The following is an 18,348-nucleotide window of genomic DNA, read 5'->3' on the forward strand; positions in this document are numbered from 1 at the left end:
GCGAGAACCAGAGATGTCGCCACGGAAGCTCAAGACCTGGGCACCACAACGGGCGGTAAGAGCCTTAAACGTGCAGGAAGCCGCCTACCAACCCGCGGTGCTAGAGGCGGTTGCTACTCTGTACCTTTTCCAGAACTGCCTGGAAAAAAATGTGCATGTTCCTATACATATTTTAAATGATGACAAAGGAGACACACATAAACATACATTTAAATAAAAAGTACATATTTCTAAAGCCACATATCCTCAAGGGCATGAGGTTGAGTGAAAGCAGCCCCCCTCAAAGGGTCACAGACAGTGCGACTCCTGTGTAGACCTCGAAGTGACAGCTGCCGTGACAGGGCGACTGATCACGGCCAGGAGTGAGGGCTGGAGGAGAACGTGACGGTTAAGGGGTGACATGAGGACAGTTCCCCATCCTGACGGCGGCTGTGGTTACCCTACACGTGTGATAAAATGTCACAGAAGCACACACACACCAGAGGGAATGTAAACCCTGGGGGTGTCCAAGTCAGGTCTGCACCGCGGCGACAGCAGACACCACCTCCGTTTCCCGATTTTGACAGCGTGCTTCAGCTTGTGAGATGCGCGGCGCTGCCTCTGGGGGGGATCTGGGGGGGGGAGGTGCTCTGTGCGGCTCACGCGGGCGGGCGGGGCTCACCTTGGCCTGGAGGAAGCCCTCGGAGAAGAGCATGATCTCGCAGATCTGCTGCAGGTCGGGCACGATCACCACCACCGGCCTGAACAGCGCCTTCACCGACTCGGGCAGCTCCGTGCGGCCCGCATAGCCGGGGTTCATGGTGATGAAGATGCCCATGTGAGGGTCCAGAGAGATCTCCCGCCCTTCGAACTGAAGGACGACAGGAGGGGGGTCAGGCGCCGGCCAGCGCAGCACAGGGAGGGGTGGCTTATGGAGCCGGGAGTCCACGCATCCGTGGGCAGGAGGTGTCCCTGTGCTGGCGGCCTGTGTGCCCTGGGGGACAAGCCTTGCCGACCCTGAACCCGACCTGAATCAAGGGTCTCTCCACTGGAGAAGCAGCTGGTGTTGGGGCAGATTCGAGGGGCTGTGAGCCCCGCAGGTCACTGGGCCTCTCTGAGCACCTGTGACCTTTTCTGCAAGGTCGGGAGACCCAGGGAGACGAGGCCTATGGGGACGCCTGCAGGGGCGCCTGCCTGCTCCTGTGAGCCCCCACACTTGCCCCGTCCCTCCCCCACCCTCCTGGGTCCTGGGCGCAGTGTGGCCGCTTCTCCCGCAGAACCGCAGCCCAGCCCCTGCGCCGTGTCAGCCGACCCCGCCCGGGCCCCAGGTGCCAACACACTGTAGCCCTCTCTGCTGGCAGTGTGGCCTGTGGCTGAGTCCCAGCTCCCCCGGCCTCCTCTCTCCTGAGTCTACTTCCTCGTTTCTCTCCGCGGCCACCAGACAGACAGAAGACGACACTTTATTTTTATGGGGCACAGGCTGCCTCAGTGACAAGAAAGCAGCACAACAGACAGCTGACGCGCCCCCAGAACAGAGGGGGCTGCACTGACACCCCCCTCACCCCTGAATGTCCACCCCACGGAGCCTCGAGCACACAGCAGCTGGAAAGCTGACTGCTGTAAGCTCAGCCCGCAACGCTCCGGAAGAACTCATGAGAAGAAACGCCACCCGGAACCTCTCCTGGAATCTTCGAACGCCCAACCGTGCCCAGCTGACGGGGCCCCTTGACAGTGAGCTGCACGGAGGCTGGGGCAGAGCAGGGGGCTGCAGGGCCGCGGGGCGCCCACAACGGAGCCCTCACCAGCCTAGGCAGAGTGTGGGTCCCCAGGAGGTTCTGTGGGGCCTCGAAGGACGTACAGGCGTTTTCAGGTGAAGAGAAAGGAAGGGCGATTCCAGGCAGACAGGGGCGGAGACGGTGCCACGGGGCCTGGGGGGACTGTGAGGCAAGTGGTCTGCGGTGACAACAGCGTCGGGGACACAGGGTAGGGCATGCTGGGGTCACAGGGGAGCCCGGTGTGGGGAAGCGGCGGGGCCGCTCCGGGCTGCCCACAGCACGCCAAACCACGCTGCTGCGAGCGCGGGCCCGGCCAGCCCGGGTGACTGACGCAGGCTTCTCCAGCTCGAGTCCGTCGGCGCGCTCGGACCAGGGCGCGGTAGAGAACGCTCTGATTCACGCTCAGAACAGCCTTTGGTGATAACCTCAAAAAGTCTGCTCGCTGTCACGCCCTCAGCTAACCAGGTACGGAGGCAGGCTCTCTTGTGTGCTGCGATAATTTCTATTAAGACGTCTTGATTGACTGGAACGCTAATCTCTTCCTGTCATTTTTCTCAAGTGTGGGCAGTCACTAAGAACACTTTTCTCCTTTAAAGAACACCCCTTCTTTGAAAACACTGCCCACTCGTCTGTAACTCCTAGGTAGGTCTGAAGTTCTTAGGGTATTAAAGCCCCTAATCACCAAAGCTGCTGACAGTTTCGGGAAACCGAACCATCTCAATGGGAAAACAAACCCGCCGGGCCTTCCCCTGCGGGAAGCCTGGCCTGGACAGAGCCCCCCCCACCCCCCCACCCCCGAGGCCTCCGAGGAACCCGGCGGGCGCGGCCGTGGCAGGCGCCTCACCTGGAACGTGGCGCGCCGGTGGATCAGGGCGTCGCGGACGGCCTGCATCTGGCACGAGACGACCGACAGCACCGAAGCGCGGATGCGGTTGAATTCGTCGAAGCAGCCCCAGGCCCCACACTGCGCCAGGCCTGACAAGATCTGCCCCACGGCCTAGGGGGGGAGTGTCGGGACAAGGGCAAGAGGCATCGTTGGCCCTGCGGGCGACACACTGACGAGACACCTTCTCGGGTAAAGCAGACAACCACCAGCCCGCCAGCCACCCCGCCAACGGGACTCCTGCTCTACACACTGCGCACAAAGCAGGCACCCCGAGGCCCCAAGACTGGGCTGGTGAAAGGCTTTCTCCACACGCTCCTGCTTCCCCCAGGTCATCGCCCGGGGGCACGTGCGGGGAAGCCTTCCTGCAGCGCCGCCCTCACCCTCTGCCCACTGAGATGGTGCCGGAAGTGACGCCAGGGCCTTACTTTGTAATCCATGCCTTCGCCGCAGTTGGTGACCACGCAGAGCAGGCCCAGGGCTTTGGCCAGGTCCTTGGTGGTCTCGGTTTTGCCAGTGCCTGCTGGGCCGGCAGGGGCCCCGCCCAGGTACATGGACAGCGCCTGTTAGAAATCAAATGCAACACGTGCTGCCTCATTCACGGCAGGGCGCAGATGCATTTCCTGTTTAGCACAGCGACAACACACGTGGGACGTATGTGCAGGACAACGGACGAGTTCGTGTGCCTTTCCTGACTCGTACCACCTGTAACACTTCTGTTTCGCCATTAACCTCTGCTGATCCCTCTGCGCGTCACGCAGGGACCAGTGTGGCAGGGACGGGGCGGCCTGCAGCAGGCTGTGGCTGAGCTGGGGACAGCGCCCCGCAGCCCCTGGGCCCGGGGCTCCCAGGACGAGCACATCTGTGCCCTAAAGCGGCCACCTCTGCCAAAGGGAGGCCTGCCCCTTGGTCCCCAGACCCCAGAGCCTGACAGCTAAGCCCTTGGAACATCCTGTCCAAGGAGCGTGCCCTCGCTCAGCTGGGGACCCTGCGGCACGCGTGACAGTCTAACAATGTGATCGATGTGGGTCCTTGGGCCACGTGGCATCAGCCTGACCTCCAGAGATGCTGGGAACTAAGGCCAGCCTTCAGGCGGTCAATCATGTCTGCATAACGTGGCCCCACAAAAGCCCTGGACACGCAGGCTCGGGGGAGCCCCCCTGTTGGGTGAGCCCCCGCGGCCTCCCCCGCCGCTGCTGGGGGAAACAGTGCGGCCGGCCCAGCCAGCCAGGGGGGCCTGAGGCTCACGCCAGGGCTCCTGGCCCTGCCCTGTGTCCTCCTGGTGCTGACCTGGCCTGTGTCCTCCTGACCCAGTGAACCACAGCCACGGCCACAGGGCTTCCCTGAGTGCTCGGGGCCCTCGCAGCGCTGCAGAGCCCGAGGGTGGTTTCCAGGGCCCCTGGACTTTAACAGCCCCATCCCAAAAGGTGACAACTCGGTCACATTCCAAGCTGACTCCCCTTACGAGAGTTTTAAACCATGACACCCTTTCCATTGGCCTCTGTTTCCCGGGGCTGCCACACAAACCCCCACAGCCTGGGCGGGTTAAAGCAACAGAGCTGTGTTTGCTCGCAGCCCCGGAGGCCAGCTTGAGGCCCAGGTGTGGCTGCGCCGCGCTCCTGCCCACTCCTCCAGGAAGGACCCTGCTTTGCTCCCGATGGCACCAGCCCTCCAACCCCTGCCTCCGCCCTCACAGCCTCTCCCCTGCGTTTCTGTGCCCGCCCCTCTTCTCATGGACACCAGCCCCGACTCGGGGCCTGAATCCAGTATGTTCGCATCCCATCCTGCAGAGACCCCGTTTCTAAGGGAGGTCAGTTCTGGGGTTTCGAGGAGACATGAACATCAGGGAAGACACTGGTCAGCCCAGGGCACTCTCACGGTCTTGCTCGGGACACACACAGGACCCCGCTGACTGAGAGCCGGTCACCTGCGTCAGGGTCAGGTAGATGCGGTCAGTGAGGGGCGTGATGACCAAGCGCCCGTTCAGTCCCATGTACTCGTAGCCGTAGCTGAAGGTGCCCGTGCACTGGCGGATGTTCAGCTCGTCTGGTTCTCGGTCCCAGTAGAAGCGCAGCTGACTTTCCCATTCGAACTCCCGGGCCTCCAGGATGCTGGACGGCGAGACGCAGAGGCGAGCAAAGAGGGGGAGGGAAGTGTGGCGGAAGAGAAGGGGGACGCGGGGAGGCAGGAGAGGCAGGGAGAGAGGCCAGGGACGACCAGGGGCACACCTGGGGGCGCCCGTGCCCAGGGAAGGGCCTCACCTGCCCCGGATGAAAGAGTCCACTATGTCCCTGGCGTGCACGTCGATGATGAGGACCGTGTTGTATTTCTTCCGGTCGTTCCTGCTCAAGGGCATGGTGATCCGCGAGACCAGCTCATCGATCTGCCGGTGCATCCTCCGGCCGTAGGCCTTCATGGCCTGCTTTTCCCCGGCCTGCACTCTGCGGAAGACCTCCTCCACCTCCCACGTCCACCACACCTGGCTGGCGGCCAGCACCACCATCCCTTGGTACAGGAGCATCCAGTCGACTCTAAGGGAAAAGCACACCTTTATGAGATCATTGCCAGGTACCAAAACCAGTCCTGTGAAGACGTTACTTCTTTGATTTGGAATAGGGCAGGCAAAGTATAAGCTTCAGGCAAGCAAATGACGGTAAAACTACTCTGGCAAGACAGTAAAACACCAGGGCCACGCACACACACCACAAAGGCACAGGTGCCTGTGTAGAAAGATACCAGATCACTTCAAAAATGTCTTAATACGTCTTCAAAATTACAAAAAGGTTTTAATATTTTTAAATTCCAACAAGAACTACAGTGGCCCCTGACCACACTGCCCAGGTTTCCTGGTTAGAGCTTCCTGACTGCCACCCTCTGCTCTTACCCATTGACAGCACCCTGCTTTTCTCACTCGTGATTCCCGTGGGCCGCCTCAGGCTGGTGGATGCCGGTCTCAGCCAGTCTTTGCAAATCCTACAGGACATTTCAGAGCACGAAGGGACCAGGTCCTTAAACACGACCTCACCGATGTCTATTCTAGTTGCTCCCCGTCCTCTTGCCAATACAAACACTGCAATAAACGTCCCTCTACAGCACGTGGCAATGTCTGGGGACCTGCCGGGTTGTCACACCGGGGGAGGGAGGGTGCTAGAGGCCAGCAATGCCGCTGAACACCTTGCAGCGCACAGGACAGCCTCCCACGGGGAGGAACTAACTGGCTGGCTGCCGCCATGACAAGCGCTGAGGGCGAGAAGCCCGGCTCCACGCTGATCCGGGGGGGTCAGGGCGGCCTCTGCGCTACAGAACAGAGGCCCAGAGGCGGGGGCCGGGCCTGCTGGACGGGGGGAGGGGGGGGCGCACAGCACCGCATCCTGCCTCCGTCCGCAGGCCCCGACACCGAGTGCAGGCCTGCCGCCTTCCCTGGTTGTCGGCCGCCGGCTTTCTCTGCAGATACTCACTCCCAGAGCTGGTAAGTGCCTTGAAGTACCTTTAGGGAAAAATACATTTTCCTAAATCGTACTTAGAAAGTATGGGCCCAGAGCTTTAAGTTCCAATCCAGAAGTGTCTGTGAATCACCAGTTATCTCAACGATGAACCATTAGTGGCAAAACGAATCTAAAAGAACATTTAAAACAATGAAAAGAAGCACAAGGCTTCGCGGTCCTGTTCCAAATCGTGCGGCGCATCTAAACCTAAGTAGTGTTTGCAGTTACGAGCCCCCGACACGAGAGAGGCGGGGCACAGGGGAGAGGTGCGGGGCGGCCCCAAACCGAGGAACGAGGAGGCGCCTCCCACAGACCAGTGGCCTAGGGCATCGGGAACCGGGAGAGCGGAAGCGATGCGGCCAGAGGAAGGAAGTGACCCAGGGCAGAGCTGGGACGGACACGGAGGGGGCCTGGCAGGCTCAGGACTCAGTGCTGGGAGGGGCTGGCACACGGGCCTGTCTCCTCAGCGACGCCGAAGCATGTCTGCTCAAATAAACCAATATGCTCCCTCCAACCACTGGATGGAGGCACATGTTCACACGGAAGGCAGAGCGGCTGTAGGGTGAAGAAAGGGGTGGCAAGGGCACTTCTCAATGAGGCCGCATTCCCTCGCGCTGCCTGCCACCAGCCAAGCACTGCCATACACAGCATTGCCCGGCAGGCGACGTGGGACGAACGCTGCGAACAGAACTAACGTGGATACAAAGTTCCCCCGGTGGGAGCATCGGTGGAAGGCCCCCGAAGGGCAGTGGCTTCTGTCCAGTTCAACTTTTGAGCACCAGCTAGCACAGTGATGAGCCCAGAGCAAGGGGCCAGTAAGCACTCATTAAATCAATGAATACAGCCGATAATGTAAGAGGCCACCTCCTACTGCTCACAAGAGCTAACTGTCAAACAAGAACCATGCAAGCTGGTTGTTAAACCACTGACCATGACTGTGCCCATTTAGCTCTGAAACTAGCCATGGGAGCGGCTCTCACACGCTGAAAGTAGGTAACTGCTCTCAATCAGAGCTTTCGTTCTTTGGGAGCTGGTTTGCCAGAACACGCTGAATATATCTGTATAACCTGATACATAAAGATGTAAGCCAAGTTTTTATATTATAGTACTTAAGAAATAGCAGGCTCATAGTCATACAGCTATTATGCTATGTTCTAATGACTTATTAAAATACACATTTTGTTTTCAATATCAAAAAAGTAGTGTAAAAAAAATCAAGAGAACAGTTATCAATAATAATACAGATTTTGTGCTGCGTAAGGGCCCCACCAAATACAAGATCTCTCTGGAAAGGGTCAGCCACTATTAATATAATGTGAATGGTTTGCACGACATGGATGTCACCTGGCAACCAAGGAGTGTGGACTGGAATGCATATGTGTGAACAATGGCGACCTCACTGTACTAGTCAGTGGGGGCGGTAAACACTGTTGAGTGAGTGTGTGTACTGTGTGGCCATTGCATTCAAAATGAGTGAGCCAACAGAGCTACAAATTTGCATCAAATTTTGCACTAAGCTTGAACCTTCCTCTCTGGAAACTATTCGGATGATTCCAAAGGCCGCAGTTATGGGCAAGTGGTGATGGGCAGCTTCATCACGACAATGTGCCCACTCATACATCACGTCTCATACAGGTTTTTGGTGAAACATCAAATCACCCAGGTGACTCAGCCCCCCTACAGCCCAGATTTGGCGCCCTGCAACTTCTGCCTTTTTCCAAAACTAAAATCACCTTTGAAAGGGAAGAGATTTCAGACCATCATGATTCAGGAAAATACAATGGAGCTGCTGATGGCGACTGGGAGACCTGTGTGTGAGGTCCCAAAGTGCCTACTTTGAAGGGGACTGAGGCGTCATTGCCCTGTGTACAATGTCTCTTGTATCTTTTATCTTCGTCAATAAATGTCTCTATTTTTCACAGTATATAGCTGGGCACCTTCTGGATAGACCTCATATACTGCAGCTGTTCTAACAGAACAAGTTATCCACAGGTTCGTTACGTGGTGGAGTTTAGCTTCCCATTTAAGCCAGCCTGCTTAGCAACTGACAGCACGCACGGCTAGTGCCCAGAAGCTTCTCAGGGCACAAAAATCAAGGAGTGAGTGAAATTCATTCAATAGTTGAGAAACAACTTGACTCCTTAACTTACACACAGAACCAGCCCCACTAACACCAGGTGTGTGGTGACCCACTAGGCCAGCAGGTCTGACACTGTGTTAAAAAGGCACGTCCCTAGCCCCTCCCCCAGTCTCTGATGTGGCAGCTGTGGGGTGGGGCCCGGGAACCTGCATTTCTAAGGAGCTCCCAGCAGCCCTAAGGCTGCCAGCCCAGGGACTACACCTGAGAAGGGCTGTGCTAGGTGGCCCTTTAAAGACAGATACTGCAAGAAAAGAAAACCTCATTCAGAATGTCAGTCTACCCCAAACCCTTGAAATCAACGCATCATGACTACTGATGCGATGAAGGAACACACGCTCACATTTACGACCATACCTGCTTCTGTCTTCACAGTATCTAAAAATAGCCTCCTTGGTAATGAGCCGGTTCGATCTCCGCATCTCATTCAGAACTGCCGTCATCCAGTCCTCCACGCGCCCCTCGGCCCGCACGATCTTCCGGAACTCCATGACCTCCCCTTCGGCTGAGATCATGGCAGACACCAGCTTGTCGCCACTGTCCCCGTCACTGAACCGCAGCAACGCTATATTGTCATACATCTGCAACACAGCGGGAGAAGCCACCCTGTGGCACTGTCACTGAGTTCTGGAACCCAAGAGCACCTGCGGCACCCGTCACACGGGGGAGCTGCCGGGACACACAACGAGTGGCTGTCTGTTCACCGGACAGACACACTCGCGCTGCGTACAGTACTTCCGTTTGTGCTGCCCTGCGCAGAGGCCTGAGGTGGGCTGCAAAGAAAGGAAGAAGACAGATGCCCTCCCACACCTGAGGCTCTGGAGTGTGTGTAGTGCGCAGAGGCATCAGACACGTGGACCCGCTGAACACGGGGGGAAGAGCCTGGTGATTCAGCCCCGGGGATGAAGAATGAGAGGCCGTGGGTGAATGCCGGCTTCTCCGCCGTCCAGCGGGGGGTGGGGGCCTGGAGTAAACATAAACCACGTACAAGACGAGGTGGGAAGGGGCAAACCAAACAAGGTGTGAAATGCCGGTGCGTTGGTGGCTCGCATCACTGCTGTTAATCAGAACAATACTCAGGAAAACGAATCTGTCAGACCCACTGACCACAACACGGCACTCTGCAAACCCGAGAGGACGAGGAAAAGGCACCGGGCTTCAAAGCGCACTTACTATCAGAGGTTTGCAAAAGGGACAATCGACAAATGAAGACCTTCCAACAACACAGTTTTCTATGGCAGTGTAATATTGTTTATAGAAGTAGAAAGAGAATATAAGCCCTCCCTTTGGAAAAAAAAGCATGCAACCAAAACTCTGAATCTTACTTTGAGGAGGACACCAGCATTAATTAAAGGGGAAGCATGGAGTAAAGCACCTGATCCTTATTGCTCTGTTTATCTGGAATAAAGAAATTACTGTTCGATACTGGTTCAAAACCACAGATGGCCTTGCCCCCGGGGCAAAGCTGGAGACACTTCAGGTTCTCATAACTGAAGAGGGATGCTCCTGGAGTCTGGCCGGTAGAGGCCAGGGATGCAGCCGAACATCCTACTATGCCCAGGACAGCCCTGAACTCTGCCCCCAATTCCACACACACACACATGCACACACAGAGCAAAGAATAACCTGGCCCAAAATGTCAACCGTGTCAAGGTCGAGAAGCCCTGCTCTAGGCTGACGTTACACAGAGCTTGACCAGCTGATCAGACTGTTTCCGGGCACACTCTGGTTCCCTATCACAAGAGCGCGCCTTCTCTGTTGTGCTTCCTGCCGCTCAGCACTGTTCGCAAGACACACACGTTTGTATGACAGTATGAAAAAAGGGGCTGGAAGGAGTCACAGCAAACTCGTGATAGCGCTGCCTCTTGAAAGTGGAGCAAGAACTGTGAATGGGGACAGGGGACAAAGAATACGTCAACTTAATTTGTATGACTTTAAGTAAATATGGCCAAATGGTAACAATGCCAATTCTGAGTGGTGGATAAGGTTATTTCGCCTTATAACCTTGTAAGCTAGGCACTGATCTAAGTACTTAACTCACTTAATCTTTGTAACAACCCCACCGAGGCGGGTAACTATTGGGACTACCCCCACTCACAGATAAGAAACTAGTGCCCAAAGAGGTTAAGGAACTTGCCAAAAGTCACGGAGCAAACCCATGCAGAGCCAGATTTGAACCCAGGCTCTAGGGTCACTGTGCTAAAGCATCTTATATTGCCTCTCTGCTAATTATATTAGTCTTTGTGTATTTCTATATTTTCCGAGTTTCTCACGAAGTGTGGTTTTCGGACTGTGGAAAAGGAGAGCATCATATAGCAGCTGAGTCCTGGTGCCCTTTCAGAGAACGGATTGCATCCGATTTATGCTTCACATGCCATTCCAGCTGCTTTTTGGTCTTAAACCTCTGGGTTGCGCCAAACTGAGAAGAGACCTCAGGTAACCAGACCGCAGTTACAGAACCTCTGTGGGGACACCCCGCCCCCCGTCCCACCCGGGGACCCCGGGCCAACCTTGATCATGTGCTCCTGCACGCAGAGCGGGTCGCTGCTGCCCAGGATGCTGAGCAGCTCGTCGTCGGAGATGAAGAAGAAGCGGGGGAAGGCGTTCCTCTTGGAGTCTAGGTAGTCGTTCAGGCCCTTCTGGCACCTCTCGAGGCCCTCGCTGACGAGGTGCAGGTCGTGCAGGCGGTTCGGGGCCTCGCAGCATCTCTTGATCACGGGGTCTTTCAAGGTCTCGCCCATGATCTGGACAGAGGTCAAGAGGACACGGGTCAGGCCAGGGCAGCCAGAGCTCCACACTCGGCCACGCACGACTGGGAAAACCCGGAACCACAGTCTTTGGAGGGGCCGTTTCGGCAAAAGCTGCTGAGCGTATACATAAGCACCCCCTTGGCGCCTCCCAACCCCCCTACACGACTGACCGACCTCCAGTGTCAGCTGCCAGGCTTGGAGTTTCACCTCTTTTCTCACTGACGTAACCCACACACCTGCAACAGTGCCTGCACACGGCAGGTGCTTGATCACTGTGTGCTGAATGAATAAAGCCAGCAACTCCACTCAGAGCAATCTGTGTGGCCCAGAATATTGAGCACAGCGCTCTTTATAACGCCGGAAAAAAGGAAATAGCCTAACTGTTCAAAAACGGGGACCTAGGTCAGTCACTTGCTGTGATAATGATTTTACTAGATGATTAGATGTTTAGTTATTGAAATACACATCAAAGATGTTGTTTTAAATAACCAGTCATTGGTATTTTAACGACTATTTTTGTAGGATACTTATTTATCTATTTATTTGTATGTTTACAAAGGAATAAGCAAATTCTGGAAAGATACATGCTAAACTGTTCAAATGGTTATATACTGGGCATGGGATTGCCAGCATTTTTTCCTTTTCTTTTTCTTAATTTGCTTTTTTATGATTTTAAATCCTTCTTTAATGAATAGATATTTGTGATGTAATGTTTTTAAGTTTTTTAAAGAGCTTACACAAGTGGCAAGGGACAATGACCAACTCTAATGGTTAAAGGAGACCCAGACGTGAACGGACCACCCAGACAGAGGACTAGACAACGTCCTGAGCAGCAAAGCTCCTGGCCAGGGGCGGGGCGGAGCTGCATGCCTCACCCCACACGTGACCGTGACCGGCAGCAGCGATGCCTGGCACAACCCTTCTGGAAAGAACTTTAAAACGAGCGCCCTCTTCCATGGGCAATTTACTTTCTGACAAGCTATCCTAAGATATTCTTCCTAAATGTGGGAAAAGCATTAGGCACAAACCTGCAAATTATTTATAAAAGCAAAGAATTCTGGTTCAAACAAGATGCCCAGGTACCAGACACTAATGAACTAAACGCGTCAAGCCCCTCTCATCTATAAAGGCATTAAAAGTTTCTCAGTTTCATAACATGAAATGCATTTCTCCTAATATTAAGAGAAAATCATAAGATATAAAGTTATACAAAATATCATTGTAATTGTTTTTTAAACCTAAATACATAGGAAAAAATTTCACCATGCGGCATTAAAGTGGCCGTGTTCCGGTGCCAGAACCACAAAAGACACACCGTTTCTACTCTTCTACCTTTCCCGCATGTTTTTAAAAAGCAAGGATTACCGCGGCCCTGACGCGCAGCTCAGGCATTTGCAGTGCCAGCCGTGCACCAGGGAACTGCGGGTTCAACCCCCGGGCAGGGCGCGTGCAAAAGGCAACCAGTCGATGTCTCTCACATCAATATTCCTCTCTCTTCACCCCTTTCCTCTCTCCAAAATCAATAAAACATATCCTCAGGTGAGAATTTTAAAAGAGTATTGCTTATAATAAAAATAAGTAAATACTAAAAAGTGCCCCGTGCCAGCAGCTATCGATCAAACAAATTTTCAGTGGACAGGTCACAGTCACATCTAACGATGGAAAAAGTGCAGAAGCTACGGCGGACAGAAGACCGCGTGAAAGCGGGGAGCACCTCACGCCACACCTCTCGGGACTGAAACGCGCCAGCCACTTGCCCGTTTAAAAACACGATCGATGTTGTCGAACTTCTTCGCCTCCTCAGGCAGCTGCGCTCTGATATCGCCGCCGACGAAAATGCTTTCCAGGTACATCCACTTCCTCTGCACCAGCATCCAGAGCTGCGGGTGCACAGCGCTGCCGTCAGTGCAGCCGGCCCAGGGGTGCGGCACACCCCTCCCCAGCCTGGACAGACTCCAGTCGGGCAAGACGGCGCCTCCCCACAGAGACAGGCTGGTGGGGGCAGCAGAGCTGCACATTTGCACACACGCGGCCACACTCAAACGCTGAGGAGAGCTCTGCGCACCAGCCCCAGACAGGGAGGAAGCTTCCGGCTGTGCGCAGGGGCTGGAGGAGCCCTGTGACCCAGGGGAACAGAGGACAGATGGGGCAGGGGCTCGTGCAAAACTCAAGCAGAGGACTGGGTGATCCGCCGCTCCACCCCCGGGGCAGACCCAGAGGACTGAGAACAGGGACTCCAAAGCAGTTGGGCACAGACGTTCACAGCAGCACCCTCTGTCCGTCAACCAACGGAAGACAAACGAACGTGGTCCATCCACACCAGGGAACACGACTCAGCCCTGAACAGGAATGAAGCGCTGACACCGGCTACAGCGTGGAGGGACCTTGGGAACAGGATGCTGAGTGACAGGCGCCAGACACAAAATGTCACTGATGTGATTCTATTTCTAGGAAGTGTCTAGAGCAGGTAAATTCTTAGAGACAGAAAGTGGACAAATGGGTGCTGGGGCTGGAGAGAGGCGGGGGGAGGGAGTGGAGTCTGCATGCGACACAGTGAAAATGTCTTGGAGGAGACAGGGGTGGTGGCCGCACACGCTGGGAACACGCTCAGTGACTGTGAGCCGCGCTTTAAATCGGTATTTTAAGTTATGGAGATTTCACATCAGGTAAAACAATTTTAACTCACAAAGTCCGTACTGCATCCAACCTAACAGTGGTGACGGTTCCTGCCCTCTAAAAACTGGCTCTCAGCCAGCATCCCTCTGTCCGTCTCTCACCTCAATGACTTCCCCGATCAGAGAAAGCGTTTTTTCCCACTTGTGAACGGTCTGCAGGAAAGGCCCCACAAATCTGCTCCCCGAGAGGCTCTGCAGGCTGAAAGTGTTGTCATCCAGGCACTGGACGGTCTCGTCGACGGAGCCCAGGATGTAGCCTCGCTCCTGCGTGCCCTTGCAGTACTTGACCACGGCGAACTTCAGGTTTTCCCACGTGTCCTGGATTTCCTTCACAGCCTGCTCAGGGACGTAAGAAGAAGGGTCCAAGCACGTGAGTTTAAAAGACGGAGCCCCAACCCTGCAGCAGCCCCCACACCCCGCCCTTGGCCAGCCCTCAACCCAGGGTCTGGGTCTGTTTCCGGAACAAGCAGGGGTCCCGTAGTGGAGAGGCAGTCGCCGGTCGCCAAGGACTGGCTGGGTGCCGGTGCCAGGGGGTGAGGGAGGGGCTGTGAGCTCCCGGGGATGGGGGCGGGGATGGGGGCGGCGATGGGGCTCAGGGCCGAAGAGCTTCTGCCCGGGAGCCCCACTCTGAGCAGCAGGGTCAGGGCCCATGCCCGCGGCCGTCCCGGGCTGCATGCTGGCAGCCCTGTCCCCCGGTTCACTGCTCAGCAAGAAAACCAAATGATAACAAAATAAGCCTGCTTATGATTATTTTCGAGAAACTCCCTATCAATACTTATGCATATACACACGTGTGTATTGTCTGTTCATGTATGTGTATATGTGTGTGCTGTCAAGTGTGTGCTTGTGTACATGTGCGTGCCTGTATTTTTTGTGCATGAGAATATTTTGGTGTGTGCGTGAAAACGTGTGCACATGTGTGTGTGCATCGTTAAGAGTGAAAGGATATACAGAAAACATTACTCTTCAGGTGGTGCGATCTTGGGTGATTTGTTCATTTTCTGTTTCCTACCACGAACTTCCATTATTAAACAAACAGTGAAACTCCGGTTAAAGGCAGTAACGCGCTGAAGCGAGGCCGGCTCCTGTTCCAGGACAAACGTCCCGCACGACACGCGCTCCACTCTCCGAGTGGCGGCCGCGCCCTCCTCCGGAGCCTGCTGGCCAGCTGGGGGCGGCCCACCTTCTCGATGGCGATCTCCTTGACAGCGGCCGTGACGATCTCAGCAAGGACATCCGTGTGACTGTGGAGCTCCATGGCAAACATGTTCTCCAAGGTGAAGGTCTCAGTCATTTCAAAAAACACACCTGTTTTTTCCATCAGCTCTTTCCAGTGCCTGAAACGCATGGACACGAAAACCGTTACGCTGAGTGGTGGAATGTATTCGTGCTCGCTGACGTCACAGGGCAGTCCCGTTACAAAGGCTTCTAGAGCCCTGAAACACAAGGACACCACCTGAACGGTAGCTCCAAAGTCTCCCCAAACTGCCCTGGTCACCAGGATTAAACCCAGGAAACAACACCTAGCGAGACAGCATGTCGATGCATCAGAGGGGCTAGAAGAGACGTATGTGAGGGTGACTTCAACACTAAATAGAATGAGGTCACTTGATGCCATGTGACCCCCCCGTCTATACTGGGAAATACGACGGAGGAACAGAGGGGCCTGTCGGGGCAAGTGCCCTGCCCGTGTGGAGCCACATGCAAATGGTGACAAATGCATGAGAGGGACCCTCCTCCGCGCCACCCCCAGACCTGGCAATGCCATTAAGAAACTAGCAAGACCCGCCCTGTCCAAGCGACAGCCACAGGTCACCTGTGGCTCCTGAGCATCTGAAGGTGACGCGGCCAAGCTGAACACGCACCAGCCTGCGACATATTTCTTAAGAACGTAAAATGTCTTGTGAACAATGTACAAGGATTACACGTTGAGATGAAATTATGTTGGGTTAATGAAATATGCTATTAAAATTAACTCCATTTGTTTTCTTCTTTTTCCGTGCAGCTGCCAGAAAAGTCTAAGTTCCTTACGTGGGTCGCCTCTTTCCCCCAGATGACGCTGATCTAGACCCCTTCCCATTTTTGTAAAAAGCCTTTGGCTGAAGCAACTACAAGTCACACTTTACACCTGACAGGGCTGCTTCTTGTTCTGCACAGGAGCATCCTTGTGGGTGATAATTTTATAGAAAGTCTACATAGAACAGCATCATAGAAATACGACTTGCCCATTTCTAGCCCCGCGTCACCGCCAAGACCGTGTTCTTGGTCCCCAGATCAAACTCAGCAGTCAAATCTTCAGCTGAAAGCTCCTCCCCACTCCCCCGTGGCCAACGGAGGACAAAACGAACCTGTCCCTGAGCGCCTCGTGCTTCAAGTCAAGAAGCAGAGGAATCGAGTCCTTGATCGCCTTCATTTTTGCTTCCAAGTAGTAGGCCACCGACAAGTTTCGGACCTGCCGGGGCAGCTTCCTGAGGGCCCTGAGGAAGCCCTCAATCCCCTCCTGGAGAAGCTGGACGTTCAGGTTGACCCAGAGTGTCTGAGACCACTCCTCCTTCGCAAGCTGGAAGTGGACGAGAAAGGCTGTCAGCGAGAGCCCCGGGCTCAGGACGGCAGCCTGACCAGGAGAGCGCGTCCTTGACCCCTGGTCTCACTCACGCCCCAGGACGGGCGCGCTCCGGCCACAGCACCCTGAGTTCACAGAGCAAGGCTGGCGACACGGCTCTCACACAGACCAAAGAACCCCAACTTTCTGAAACCCTCGCCGGCAGGATGCCGTCTCAGAGTGTGCGCGATCCAAAAATACGGGTTGTTCCTTAGGCGAACAGTGGGAAGTCTGAAGTCAGAAACAGGCGCGTCCCAGATCGGGAGTCATGTGGGTTTTATACGCACTCCATTCAGACGCTGTCCTGACGCGCGTCTCCTTCCTGTCTGGAGCAGCTAGGCTACAACGCGGGCCATCTCGCTTGACCACCACGACAAAAAGGCTCTGTGCTCCATCTTCCTGAGATTTACCCTGACAGGTGCCATCTGTGCCGTCCTGGACACTTCCCATGTGCTTTGGGTCATGGAACGTGTTTGACAACAAACTATTACTGGATGAAATCACTGGGTGGTGACTGTTTTAATTTGAGGAGGAGATGCCATCTCGTGGGACTGGGGTGGGTCCTAAATCCAACGCTGCCCCAGGCCAAACCTGCTGCTGGTCCACAGCTGAGCTCACCTGCCGCCCCGGGACCCGCGCCTCCCTGCTCGGCCCCCACCGTGCTGTGCCCCCCCACTTCTAGTGCGGTTCACAGCAGTGCGGCATTTATTCATGTCAGTGGGAGGGTCAACTGTAGGTGCCCACCTGACGGGGCCACGGGCCCCTGGCTTGACACTCCCCTGGGCGTGTCTGTGCGGGGGTTTCTGCAGGAGACTCACATTCAGGTGAGCACACTGAGCAAAGAAGATGGCTCTCCCCACTGATGGGGGGCCCTGGCCAGCAGCCCGGGGTCCTAAACTCATCGAAAAGCTCAGCAGGAGAGAACACTCTCCCTGGCTGTCCTTGAGTGGGGACACCAGTCCCCTCCCGCCTTCGAGCTCAGACATGGAGAGAACCACACACCAGCTCTCCCGGGCGCCCGCCTGCCGCCGGCAGTGCTGCACTCAGCCCCTACCGCTGCGTGGGCCGGCGCCTCACAGTACCGCTCTGCAGCTCCTGCGGTTCTGTTTGCTGAAGAGCCCAACAGTGGTGCTCTCCTGGGGCTCAGGAAGGGCCGGAGTGCTGAGGGTAGAAGCAGCTGGCTCCTACTCTCCGACCAGCGCAGCTCTGGGCTCCAGAGAGCTAAGTGAGCAAACAGACGGAGGAACGAACGAAGGAATGAACGAACCAGTCAGTTGTCTGATGGCATGAAGCTGCTCGGGGAGCGGACGCTGAAGAAAAGCGTCCAAACGACATGACATTCGCTATTTCTAGCTTCCACGTCCAGCAGGTCACCCCACGCCTGAGCCCAGCGCTGACCTCCCAGGAGTTTTATTTTTTCTTACCGTGTAAAACACGTGACATTTACCACTTTAACCACCGTTAAGTGCACAAGTCAGTGGCACCGTGAGCGCTCACAATGTTGTGCCCCCATCACCACTAGCTAGTTCCAGAACGCTCTCACCACCCCACGTGGAAACCCTGCGCCCATCAGCAGGCTTCCTCAGAGCCAAGGGGAGCGCGTCCCCAACCGTCCGGGGCCTGAGCGAGGCGTGCCCTCCCATGGGCGGGCCTGTCTACGGCACACGCACCTTCAGGCCCTCGTAGAGCTCATAGAGCGCCTTCAGCCCGCTCACTTCCTTCTGCACTTGGAGCAGCTCGGGGTACATCGTAATGGGAAGGTCAAAGAGCTTCTCAGCGTTGGCCAGCTCCTGGCGCTTCTTCTCATGTTTCACCAGCTCCCTTTCAAAAGTGGCTAAAAGTTCTATTCCTGGTGAACACGCAGATAGATGGACAAAAACAAAACACGTTAAGGCAACCCAAGTTGAAGGCGAAATCATGAACAATGGACATAAACTATCACTTGACCCACAGAAGCCACTGGGGAAGACGGATTTGGAACGAGCAGACTTGGCCTCGCCATGATTCTGACTGAAACCTAAGGCCAGCGATGTCTGCACTCTGCCAATTAGGGAAGTCTGTC

General features: G+C 55.4%; 1 protein-coding gene across 1 annotated transcript in view; it reads right to left on the reverse strand.

Moving 5' to 3' along the window:
- The window catches only part of DNAH10 (dynein axonemal heavy chain 10), a 95,576-nt gene that overhangs the window by 47,057 nt on the left and 30,171 nt on the right, over positions 1 to 18,348 (reverse strand). The window contains 12 exon segments of the mRNA XM_090257848.1: positions 662 to 850; positions 2,599 to 2,751; positions 3,066 to 3,200; positions 4,565 to 4,748; positions 4,899 to 5,168; positions 8,617 to 8,840; positions 10,770 to 11,003; positions 12,767 to 12,889; positions 13,787 to 14,020; positions 14,868 to 15,021; positions 16,033 to 16,244; positions 17,957 to 18,135. Of these exon segments, the coding sequence (XP_090113974.1) occupies positions 662 to 850; positions 2,599 to 2,751; positions 3,066 to 3,200; positions 4,565 to 4,748; positions 4,899 to 5,168; positions 8,617 to 8,840; positions 10,770 to 11,003; positions 12,767 to 12,889; positions 13,787 to 14,020; positions 14,868 to 15,021; positions 16,033 to 16,244; positions 17,957 to 18,135 (2,291 nt within the window).

The sequence above is a fragment of the Furipterus horrens genome, unplaced genomic scaffold, assembly GCF_987537825.1.
Source record: "Furipterus horrens unplaced genomic scaffold, mFurHor1.1.pri manual_scaffold_11, whole genome shotgun sequence".
NCBI lineage: Eukaryota > Metazoa > Chordata > Mammalia > Chiroptera > Furipteridae > Furipterus > Furipterus horrens.